The sequence below is a fragment of the Bombina bombina genome, chromosome 6 (assembly GCF_027579735.1).
Source record: "Bombina bombina isolate aBomBom1 chromosome 6, aBomBom1.pri, whole genome shotgun sequence".
Classification (NCBI taxonomy): domain Eukaryota; kingdom Metazoa; phylum Chordata; class Amphibia; order Anura; family Bombinatoridae; genus Bombina; species Bombina bombina.
Genome location: NC_069504.1, coordinates 271,259,176 through 271,272,151, shown reverse-complemented (window position 1 = coordinate 271,272,151; position 12,976 = coordinate 271,259,176). Strand labels below are relative to the sequence as shown.

Genomic DNA, 12,976 nt, shown 5'->3' with positions numbered 1-12,976 from the left:
AGCGGCATCTTCTATCTTCTTCCATCCGATGACGACCGGCTCCATCTTGAAGACCTCCAGCGCAGATCCATCCTCTTCTTCCGACGACTAGACGACGAATGACGGTTCCTTTAAGGGACGTCATCCAAGATGGCGTCCCTCGAATTCCGATTGGCTGATAGGATTCTATCAGCCAATCGGAATTAAGGTAGGAATTTTCTGATTGGCTGATGGAATCAGCCAATCAGAATATAGTTCAATCCGATTGGCTGATTGGATCAGCCAATCAGATTGAGCTCGCATTCTATTGGCTGTTCCGATCAGCCAATAGAATGCGAGCTCAATCTGATTGGCTGATTGGATCAGCCAATCGGATTGAACTTGATTCTGATTGGCTGATTCCATCAGCCAATCAGAAAATTCCTACCTTAATTCCGATTGGCTGATAGAATCCTATCAGCCAATCGGAATTCGAGGGACGCCATCTTGGATGACGTCCCTTAAAGGAACCGTCATTCGTCGTCTAGTCGTCGGAAGAAGAGGATGGATCCGCGCTGGAGGTCTTCAAGATGGAGCCGGTCGTCATCGGATGGAAGAAGATAGAAGATGCCGCTTGGAGAAGATGTTTGCCGGTCCGGATGTCCTCTTCTTGCCGGATAGGAGGAAGACTTTGGACCCTCTTCTGGACTTCTTCAGTGGATGTCTAGCCCCCGCTTGGGTTGGATGAAGATCTTGGAGCCAGGACGGATCGGTGAACCTGGCATGGTGAAGACAAGGTAGGAAGATCATCAGGGGGGTAGTGTTAGGTTTATTTAAGGGGGGTTTGGGTTAGATTAGGGGTATGTGGGTGGTGGGTTGTAATGTTGGGGGGGGGGTATTGTATGTTTTTTTTTACAGGCAAAAGAGCTGAAATTCTTGGGGCATGCCCCGCAAAGGGCCCTGTTCAGGGCTGGTAAGGTAAAAGAGCTTGTAATATTTGTATTTTAGAATAGGGTAGTGAATTTTTTATTTTGGGGGGCTTTGTTATTTTATTAGGGGGCTTAGAGTAGGTGTAATTAGTTTAAAATTGTTGTAATATTTTTCTTATGTTTGTAAATATTTTATTATTTTCTGTAACTTAGTTCTTTTTTATTTTTTGTACTTTAGATAGTTTATTTAATTTTATTTATTTGTAGCAATTGTGTTTTAATTAATTTATTGATAGTGTAGTGTTAGGTTAATTGTAGGTAATTGTAGGTAGTTTATTTAATTATTTTATTGATAGGGTAGTGTTAGGTTTAATTATATCTTAGGTTAGGATTTATTTTACAGGTAAATTTGTTATTATTTTAACTAGGTAACTATTAAATAGTTCTTAACTATTTAATAGCTATTGTACCTGGTTAAAATAATTACAAAGTTGCCTGTAAAATAAATATTAATCCTAAAATAGCTATAATATAATTATAATTTATATTGTAGCTATATTAGGATTTATTTTACAGGTAAGTATTTAGCTTTAAATAGGAATCATTTATTTAATAAGAGTTAATTTATTTCGTTAGATAAAAATTATATTTAACTTAGGGGGGTGTTAGTGTTAGGGTTAGACTTAGCTTTAGGGGTTAATACATTTATTAGAATAGCGGTGAGCTCCGGTCGGCAGATTAGGGGTTAATAATTGAAGGTAGGTGTCGGCGATGTTAGGGAGGGCAGATTAGGGGTTAATACTATTTATGATAGGGTTAGTGAGGCGGATTAGGGGTTAATAACTTTATTATAGTAGCGCTCAGGTCCGCTCGGCAGATTAGGGGTTAATAAGTGTAGGCAGGTGTCGGCGACGTTGTGGGGGGCAGATTAGGGGTTAATAAATATAACATAGGGGTCGGCGATGTTAGGGCAGCAGATTAGGGGTACATAGGGATAACGTAGGTGGCGGCGGTTTACGGAGCGGCAGATTAGGGGTTAAAAGTGTAATGCAGGGGTCAGCGATAGCGGGGGCGGCAGATTAGGAGTTAATAAGTGTAAGGTTAGGGGTGTTTAGACTCGGGGTACATGTTAGGGTGTTAGGTGCAGACGTAGGAAGTGTTTCCCCATAGGAAACAATGGGGCTGCGTTAGGAGCTGAACGCTGCTTTTTTGCAGGTGTTAGGTTTTTTTTCAGCTCAAACAGCCCCATTGTTTCCTATGGGAGAATCGTGCACGAGCACGTTTTTGATGCCGGCCGCGTCCGTAAGCAACTCTGGTATCGAGAGTTGCATTTGCGGTAAAAATGCTCTACGCTCCTTTTTTGGAGCCTAACGCAGCATTTGTTTGAACTCTCGATACCAGAGTTAAATTTATGGTGCGGCCAGAAAAAAACCCGCGGAGCGTTAACAGCCCTTTTACCGCCGAACTCTAAATCTAGGCCTTAGGCTTTTAGGAGTTTTGCTTAAAACCCATATATAGCAACACAATATTCAGAATTTGGATTGTAACATTTATATGGTTTAATTAACAAATAATTTTCTGCCGTTGTCTTTAGTCATCTGGCAACAGTGTTTGCTGCAATGTAGTACATAGGTACATACACTGCTGCCGTAAACTGCTACAGATACTCTAAGGCAGCAAAATTTTTAACTATGTAAAACATTGCTATAAATAATGTTGTAAACACTGCAGCCAAATTGCTAAGGGCTAATGCATTCTCCTGAGCTCACCTAGGATTACTCTTTAACAAAGGATACCAAGAGAACTAAGCAAAATAAAGGAAATTAGAAAGTTTTTTAAAATCACATGCTCTTTCTGAATCACAAATGCTTAATTTATTGTTCCTGTTAGTCATTTAAAGGGCCATAATACCCAAATGTTTAAACACTTGAGAGTGATGTAGCATAGCTGTAAAAAGCTGACTAGAAAATATCACCTGAACATCTCTATGTAAAAAAGAAAGATATTTTACCTCAAAAATTCCTCAGTAGCCACATCCCATTGTAAAGGATTTCTAAGCAGAGAATCAGTATGTCTGTCCCAGGACAGCGGAAAGAGCGAGCTTATGTGCACTCTCATCTTATTTCCCTATTCAGCTTAAGGAAGTTTACAATGAAATCTTATGAGAGTTAGTGAAATCTCATGAGATCACAGTAAAAGAGTTCATGACCTCGGCACTGCTGATGCTGATTGGCTGCTGTTTGTTTCTTCTTCTTTTTTTTTTAACCTGCAGCTGAGTATAACTTTTTTTCACAGAACTTACTCTTTTTACAGTTATACTGCATCAGTTTCAAGTGATTTTGCATATGAGTATTATGTCCCTTTAAGTATAATAGTACAGCTAATCAAAGATATTTTCAGATCTACACTATCAATATGAGCACATAACGTCTTTTGACTCATTTTCCCTATTTATTTTGGTCCCTGAACTTTTTATGTTGGTATTATATAGTTATATAGTTGTGTCTTAACTTTTTAAAGGGATTAAACGGTCGAAACTGAAAATTTGCATGGGTGCATTTAAATTTGAAATAGAAAAATTTTTGCAATATACTTCCATTGCTTCTAGTCAAAGATATTACTGTTTTTCTGTGGTATATGCGCATATCCTGTGAGAGCCTGTGCACCAGTATTCAAAATCTGAATAAAAAACAAGTGTCAAAAAAGAACATCCTTTTAGATGCAGCAAAGAAAAAAAAAATGTTTGTGTCACTTTTAAAATAATTTTTTTAATGGTTTTATTTTTTCTATTTAAATTTGTTGCAGGGCACGTTCTGGTCCACCACAAACTATTCAGTGTATGGTACACAGGTGACAGAAACACTTATGTAAAGTAGTGTCAGTTTATGTACAAGCTGCCATGCCGCAAAAGAAAACCACTTTGACAAGTGAAAATGTCCCTAAAAAGGAGCGAAGATCTATCACATTGCAGAAAAAAATGGAGGTTATTCGCAGAATGGAAGGTGGTGAAACGCGTGCTAATGTGTGTAGAAATATGAAACTACCTCCATCCACTGTGACTACCATAATAAAAAATGCAGATAAAATAAAAGAGTCAGTAAAACATTCTACACCAGTAAGTGCAGCACAAACAAGATACACCAGATGTAAACTTTTAGAAAAAATGGAGAAGTTATTGTCACTGTGGGTAGATGACTTAAATACAAAAAACATTCCAATGACTCAAGCTGTTATTACTGACAAGGCAAAGTCAATTTTTGAAGAGCTTAAGAAAAAAGAAGGTGGAGATGAGAATTTTTTGGGTAGTAAGGGATGGTTCATGCGATTTAAAAGTCGGAACAAGTTCCGCAGTGTAAAACTTACTGGGGAGGCAACAAGTGCAGATGCTGAGGCTGCTGCAGCATTTCCTGCAAAGTTTCAAGCCATTGTACAGGAAGGTAATTATCCTCCTGATCTAATTTTTAATGTTGATGAGACTGGGCTTTATTGGAAGAAATTGCCACCAAGAACGTTCATCTCCCGTGAAGAGCAGTCTGCACCAGGTTTCAAGCCTGCAAGAGATAGGCTAACACTTCTGCTAGGAGCAAATGTCTCTGGTACTTTAAAATTAAAACCAATGTTGGTGTACCATTCCCAGACACCCCGTGCTCTCAAGGGCCTAAACAAAGCCATGTTGCCAGTCTACTGGAGGTGGAACAAGAGGGCTTGGGTTACACAAGAAATCTTTTTGGATTGGTACACAAATTATTTTTGCCCCACTGTGCATCGTTTTTGTCAAAAAAATAAGTTACCATCCAAAGCTATTCTTCTCTTAGATAATGCCCCATGCCATCCTGAAAATTTGAATGCAGTTAAAACACCTCTGGATGTCAATGTTGTTTACATGCCACCAAACATCACATCAGATTTGCAACCTATGGACGAAGGTATTATAGCAACATTCAAAGCTTATTACCTCCGCCAAACCTTCACAGAAATGGTGAGAGTTTTGGACAGATCAGATACAACTATCAAAGATTACTGGCATTCATTCAACATTTTGAAGGGCATTAATAACATTAATGCAGCTTGGGAGGAAGTCACAGTGAACTGTTTAAATGGAGTGTGGCGCAAACTTTTACCAGAATGTATACACAACTTAACAAGCGTAGAGCCATTGGAAAACATTGTTGAAGATGTTAGTAGGCTGGCACAAGAAGCTGGGCTGAGTGAAGTTACAACTGATGATGTAACAGAGCTATTGGATAGCCATGAACAGCAGCTTTCCAATGAAGACTTGGAAGAACTGGCCGAAGAACTAATCCAGCAGAATGAGGAGGAAAAAGATGAGGTGGAAGAGGTTCCCCTAAAATCTATGAAAACAAATGACCTACAGCGTATCCTTTCAGCCATGGAAACCCTCACTGATGAGCTCTGTGAAATTGATCACGACTGGCAGCGAAGTGCTATAGTGAAAATGAATGTAATGTCATCTCTTGTCCCTTACTCTGACATTCTCCAAGAAAGAAAAAGTCAATCTCAGCCATCAATACTGCATGCTTTCATTTAAAAAAGGAAGATCCTCAATCAGAATCTTCTTAGAGTAGTAACATCTCTGCATCACGCTACTGTTGTCAGTGCAGAGGCCTTACAGTTTTGTTTGCAGAAATGTGTTGTACTAAACCCATTTTTTTTTATTAAACTTAGTTTGATGATACATACTGTGTTGTGTGGATATTTTATACTGTTTATAATTATGTTTAGCATTCATAGTATTAATTTCAAAGCTTTAAATATAATGTATTATTTTACTTATGTAAATTTTGAGAAGGGCCTGGAACCCAACTCCCTCACTTCCCATTGACTTACATTATATACTGGGTTTAAATTTGCACCATTTTTTTTTTTTTTTTTACGACCAATCCTTCAGGAGCAGAAACCTGGCGTAAATTGAGTGTGACCTGTACAATTTTAAATGAGGCCTTTACACTAAAGCATCAGCTTAATTGCAATGTATTGGTTAACTGGAGAATAAAGCAATTTTTAAAGGGACATAATACTCATATGCTAAATCACTTGAAACTGATGCAGTATAACTGTAAAAAGCTGACAGGAAAATATCAACTGAGCATCTCTATGTAAAAAAGGAAGATATTTTACCTCACAATCTCCTCAGCTCAGCAGAGTAAGTTCTGTGTAAAAAGTTATACTCAGCTGTTCCCAGCTGCAGGTAAAAAAAAATGAAGAAATGAACAGCAGCCAATCAGCATCAGCAGTGCTGAGGTCATGAACTCTTTTACTGTGATCTCATGAGATTTCACTTAACTCTCATGAGATTTCATAGTAAACTTCCTTAAGCTGAATAGGGAAATAAGATGAGAGTGCACGAGGCTCATCCCCTAAGCTGTCCCAGGACAGACACACTAAAATGCTGCTTAGAAATCCTTTACAATGGGAGGTTGCTACTGAGGAACTTTTGAGGTAAAATATCTTTCTTTTTTACATAGAGATGTTCAGGAGATATCTTCTAGTCAGCTTTTTACAGCTATGCTGCATCACTTTCAAGTGTTTAAACATTTGGGTATTATGGCCCTTTAAGTTTTATAATATATTGCAACAGCTGAAAATTGCATTCAAATTAGCTGCAGAGAAAAAAAAACTATTTTGTTAAGTTTTTATAATGTCTCTTAAATAAATTTGTTTCCTTTGCTCTCATAATTATACGGTAAAAATGTAGTAAGAAAAAAGGTCCATTGCTCAGAAAACATCTTACATCACAGCTTTGCAGAACGGAAAAGGCAAGGGGGGTGTGGTTGAAAAAAAATCCCTGAGAGGCAGTTGTCAATCAATGTGCTGCTGCTTTGCAGTGCTGCCCCGTCTTTGACTGTTCTCTTTAAACAATACTTCCCTGTTGCAAGGAAAATATACACAGTGCAACCAGAGCACAGCACTTTTTAAAGAGAACAGCCTGTTGTGGAGCAGCACTGCTAACAGTTCCTGCATGTGTCCCATTCTTTCTGCAGACATTCTGCATTTACTGCAATATCTCAGATCACACCTTGTCCTGCCTTGGGAGGGGGGGTGTATTGCTGTATTTTGTATCATACAAGCCACCACTGACTATCTGCAAATGTGTGATGTTAGAAAACTGGTGCACCGGCTCTCACATGATATGTGCATATTCAGAAAAACAGTAATAACTTTTACTAGAAGCATGTTTGCTAATGGAAGTATATTGCACAGATGTTTCTAATTCAAACTAAAATGTGCCCTTCCTTAATAATACAAAAATATGAATTTAAACATCTAATTTCTTTCATGTAATTAGCAAGAGTCCATGAGCTAGTGACGTATGGGATATACATTCCTACCATGAGGGGCAAAGTTTCCCAAACCTCAAAATGCCTATAAATACACCCCTCACCACACCCACAAATCAGTTTTACAAACTTTGCCTCCTGTGGAGGTGGTGAAGTAAGTTTGTGCTAGATTCTACGTTGATATGCGCTCCGCAGCAGGTTGGAGCCCGGTTTTCCTCTCAGTGTGCAGTGAATGTCAGAGGGATGTGAAGAGAGTATTGCCTATTTGAATTCAATGATCTCCTTCTACAGGGTCTATTTCATAGGTTCTCTGTTATCGGTCGTAGAGATTCATCTCTTACCTCCCTTTTCAGATCGACAATATACTCTTATATATACCATTACCTCTACTGATTCTCGTTTCAGTACTGGTTTGGCTTTCTACTACATGTAGATGAGTGTCCTGGGGTAAGTAAGTCTTATTTTCTGTGACACTCTAAGCTATGGTTGGGCACTTTTATATATAAAGTTCTAAATATATGTGTTTAAACATTTATTTGCCTTGATTCAGGATGTTCAACGTTCCTTATTTTCAGACAGTCAGTTTCATTTTTGGGATAATGCATATGAATAATTCAATTTTTTTCTTACCTTAAAATTTGACTTTTTTTCCTGTGGGCTGTTAGGCTCGCGGGGGCTGAAAATGCTTCATTTTATTGCGTCATTCTTGGCGCAAACATTTTCTTGTCATTTCCGGCGTCATACGTGTCGCCGGAAGTTGCGTCATTTTTTTGACGTTTTTGCGCCAAAAAATGTCGGCGTTACCGGATGTGGAGCCATTTTTGCCGCCAAATAATGTGGGCGGCTTTTTTGGCGCTAAAAAATGTGAGCGTCATTGTTGTCTCCACAATATTTAAGTCTCATTATTTATTGCTTCTGGTTGCTAGAGGCTTGTTCATTGGCATTTTTTTCCCATTCCTGAAAATGTAATTTAAGGAATTTGATCAATTTTGCTTTATATGTTGTTTTTTCTATTACATATTGCAAGATGTCTCAGATTGACTCTGAATCAGAAGCCACTTCTGGAAAAACGCTTAACTGAGTTTCAGTTCTACCAAAGCTAAGTTCATTTATTTTAAATGTTATAAATGTTTATCTTTAGCTATGGTTTGTAATAAGTTATTATGTTATACTTTTACATGCGGAATCCATTAGTATTTATGCTTTATATATTTCCTTTCTTACAAGAAATATTTAGATTTATAAGAAATATTTTTCTGATTCTATTTTAAAGGCTTTGTCTGACTTCGTGCCTTCTAATAAAATTTTTAGGTTTTTTTTTCACTTCTTTTTTAATTATTGAAGTTTCAAATGACCAACAACATATTGATTTATCCTTCTCTGATGATGTTTTTTTCTCTTTCAGAAATTTTCTTCATCAGATATTGACACTAACAAATCTACTTTTTTATTATTTTTCTATTATTAAAGTACATTTGTTCTTTGTTGAAAAGGTGTTGATTATTTTGGATATTAAGGTAACTAGTTCTTTAACCCCTTAATGACCACAGCACTTTTCCATTTTCTGTCCGTTTGGGACCAAGGCTATTTTTACATTTTTGCGGTGTTTGTGTTTAGCTGTAATTTTCTTCTTACTCATTTACTGTACCCACACATATTATATACCGTTTTTCTCGCCACTAAATGGACTTTCTAAAGATACCATTATTTTCATCATATATTATAATTTACTATAAAAAAATTATAAAATATGAGGAAAAATGGAAAAAAACACACTTTTTCTAACTTTGACCCCCAAAATCTGTTACATATCTACAACCACCAAAAAACACCCATGCTAAATAGTTTCTAAATTTTGTCCTGAGTTTAGAAATACCAAATGTTTACATGTTCTTTGCTTTTTTTGCAAGTTATAGGGCCATAAATACAAGTAGCACTTTGCTATTTCCAAACCACCTTTTTCCAAAATTAGCGCTAGTTACATTAGAACACTAATATCTTTCAGGAATCCCTGAATATCCCTTGACATGTACATATTTTTTTTTAGTAGACATCCCAAAGTATTGATCTAGGCCAATTTTGGTATATTTCATACCACCATTTCACTGCCAAATGCGATCAAATACAAAAAATCGTTCACTTTTTCACAAATTTTTTCACAAACTTTCGGTTTCTCACTGAAATTATTTACAAACAACTTGTGCAATTATGGCATAAATGGTTGTAAATTCTTCTCTGGGATCCCCTTTGTTCAGAAATAGCAGACATATATGGCTTTGGCGTTGCTTTTTGGTAATTAGAAGGCCGCTAAATGCCACTGCGCACCACAAGTGTATTATGCCCAGCAGTTAAGGGGTTAATTATGGAGCTTTTAGGGAGCTTGTAGGGTTAATTTTAGCTTTAGTGTAGTGTAGTAGACAACCCCAAGTATTGATCTAGGCACATTTTGGTATATTTCATGCCACCATTTCACCGCCAAATGCGATCAAATTTAAAAAAAAAGTTAAATTTTTCACAATTTTAGGTTTCTCACTGAAATAATTTACAAACAGCTTGTGCAATTATGGCACAAATGGTTGTAAATACTTGTCTGGGATCCCCTTTGTTCAGAAATAGCAGACATATATGACTTTGGCGTTGCTTTCTGGTAATTAGAAGGCCGCTAAATCCTGCTGCGCCTCACACGTGTATTATGGCTAGTAGTGAAGGGGTTAATTAGAGAGTTTGTAGGGAGCTTGCAGGGTTAATTTTAGCTTTAGTGTAGAGATCAGCCTCCCACCTGACACATCCCACCCCCTGATCCCTCCCAAACAGCTCCCTTCCCTCCCCCACCCCACAATTGTCCCGCCATCTTAAGTACTGGCAGAAAGTCTGCCAGTACTAAAATAAAAGGGTTTTTAAAAAAAAAAAAAAAAATTTTTTTATAGCATATTTACATATGCTACTGTGTAGGATCCCCCCTTAGCCCCCAACCTCCCTGATCCCCCCCAAAACCGCTCTCTAACCCTTCCCTCTGCCTCATTGGGGGCCATCTTGGGTACTGGCAGCTGTCTGCCAGTACCCAGTTTGCAAAAAAAAAGTGCTTTTTTTTTTGTTTGGTTGGTTTTTTTCTGTAGTGTAGCTTCCCCCCCCACACAGACAAACCCCCACCACCTTGCTGATCATTTTTTTTTTTTAACTTTTTAGCCATTTTTAACATTTGTTAACATTTTTTATTATTTGATTTTCTGTAGCGTAGCGGTTCCCACCCGCTCCCTCCCCATGCACGCGCCCGCCCCCGCCCTCCCGTGCACGCGCGCACGTCCGTGCGCGCCCCCGGCCATCCCCGCCCACGATCCCGCCACCCCTCCACATCAGCAGGGCCATCGATGGCCGCCACCCGCCTCCCGGTCCGGCTCCCACCCACCAACGCAGTGAGCCACCGATCTCCGGTGCAGAGAGGGCCACAGAGTGGCTCTCTCTGCACCGGATGGCTTAAAAAGGTTATTGCAGGATGCCTCCATATCGAGGCATCACTGCAATAACCGGAAAGCAGCTGGAAGCGAGCGGGATCGCTTCCAGCTGCTTTCCACACCGAGGACGTGCAGGGTACGTTCTCAGGCGTTAACTGCCTTTTTTTTGAGGACGTACCCTGCACGTCCTCGGTCGTTAAGGGGTTAAGACTAGCTGACATTATTTCTGCCTATTTATTTCTTCTGTGTTTTCAGAAGTTTTCTTTCCAATTCCCCATACTAGGGAATGGAATAGGCTGAGAATTTTCTTTTATTTCCTCTTCAAAGGTTTTAAACTATATTCTTTGCCAGCAGTTAAACTCAATTTGGAGGGTTCTCCAATTTATTGGGGCTATCTCTAATTCTACTAATTATGCTATTGTTTCTATAGCAAAATAGTATTTATTTTCCTTTAGATAGTTGTATCTTATTTATGGAAAATTATTTAGTTTCAGGTACTTTTCTTGGTCCTGTGATTTATTTGGATATTGCAATTGCTTCATTTTCTCTGTTTACTTTAAGATCAAGTATCAGATTATGATTTATTTTAGCATTGTTAAAGGGACAACATTTACTAGACTAGGTGCTGTTGCATTTGTCTTGTTGTTTTGCATTTATTGATTATGCAAGTCCACTGTATTGGCTGGTCCTTTAAACTGGACTATCATGCTAATAATTTCATTTGTGTCTTCATTTTATTCAATATTTTCGCAAATGAGGGTTAATCTATGTCTTTAGCTTTTTTAGCTAGAAGAATTTTGTGATTTTTAAAAAAATAAAAAATAAATCCATATTTCTTTTGTTCTAAGATAATCAATTATTTGTTTTATAATTGGATTCAATTCTTAACTGTTACTCTGGGCTTCAAGATTGAGTTCTAAGACTAAAACTTTAAGCTTATACTGGTTTGGTTGTTCTTATTAAGGAACGAATTCCTGAGTTCTTTCCCAAGTAACATGTCTATAATTGGAGTTCGAAATCAGCTCCCTAATATTGCGATGTACGTGCCGTATTCCAGCTTGGCTGGTAAGGGGCAGGTTAAGACTTCTTTGAAATTTATTTGGTTCTATTTTGTCCAAATTTCTTTGATTTTATTCCAGTAAGGCTAACACTTTCTTTAACTGTGTTTCTGTCCTATATATTTTGGGTACTGTTGAAGCATGGCTGGGCACCCATGGGGTTCAAGTGCTGCTCAGACCTGGAATCTTCTGGGGTATTTCTTCCAGTTCCTTTTGAGGAACCGGGTTTTTGAGTTTTATTCAAACTATTTTGCCTTTTTATGGTCATTGATAGCATTATTTGTTTTCATTAGATACAATAAATGCATATTTTCATTTTTCTGTTTTCATTCAGATTATTTTCTGAGGATGCGGAATCTCATATGATTTACTTGCTCTTCAGGACATAGTTAGAGGATCTTTTTTTCAAAAGCTCTTGATTCCTCATACAAGGGTCACCTTTTTTAGGTTTCCAGATAGTTTGTGTCACTGTCCTTGTCTCTATCAGACAAGGGATAATTTTATTGGGTTCCGTCTATTGGTACCTTTAGTCTCTATTATTTCCTTCAGTTGCTATATATGCATAGAAGTTTTAGGTCTTATGGCCACAGCATTGGATTCAATTCCCTTTGCTCATTTTCACTAGAAAGAACCTTTCCAGTCTTTTATAAGTGTTGTTTCTTCAAGAACATGGTTGGAGGATCAATTTACCAAAAAGTTCGTTTGATTCCTCAGACAAGGGTAACCTTTTTAGGTTTCCTGATAGATTCAGTGTCCTTGATTCTGTCTCTGACGGACAAGAGGCGTCTGAAATTGGTTTCAGCTTGTCGAAACCTTCAGTCTCAATCTTTCCCTTCGGTAGCCTTATGCATGGAAATTCTAGGTCTTATGACTGCTGCATTGGACGCGATCCCCTTTGCTCGTTTTCACATGCGACCTCTTCAGCTCTGTATGCTGAACCAGTGGTGCAGGGATTATACAAAGATATCTCAATTAATATCTTTAAAACCGATTGTTCGACACTCTCTGACGTGGTGGACAGACCACCATCGTTTAGTTCAGGGGGCTTCTTTTGTTCTTCCAACCTAGACTGTGATCTCAACAGATGCAAGTCTGACAGGTTGGCGAGCTGTATGGGGGTTTCTGACAGCACAAGGGGTTTGGGAATCTCAGGAGGCGAGATTACCAATCAACATTTTGGAACTCCGTGCAATTTTCAGAGCTCTTCAGTCGTGGCCTCTTCTAAAGAGAGAGTCGTTCATTTGTTTCCAGACGGACAATGTCACAACCGTGGCATATGT

The 12,976-nt window shown here is 38.2% G+C and overlaps 2 protein-coding genes across 12 annotated transcripts in view; both read left to right on the top strand.

The window, feature by feature from the left end:
- Positions 1–5,583, top strand: part of LOC128662849 (tigger transposable element-derived protein 1-like) — a 49,587-nt gene extending 44,004 nt beyond the window's left edge. Inside the window, exon 2 of the mRNA XM_053716844.1 lies at positions 3,693–5,583. Within this exon, the coding sequence (XP_053572819.1) occupies positions 3,787–5,436 (1,650 nt within the window). The 5' untranslated portion in view covers positions 3,693–3,786 and the 3' untranslated portion in view covers positions 5,437–5,583. The remainder of the gene's footprint in view (positions 1–3,692) is intronic.
- Positions 1–12,976, top strand: part of MSRB3 (methionine sulfoxide reductase B3) — a 657,280-nt gene that overhangs the window by 43,552 nt on the left and 600,752 nt on the right. The window lies entirely within an intron of this gene.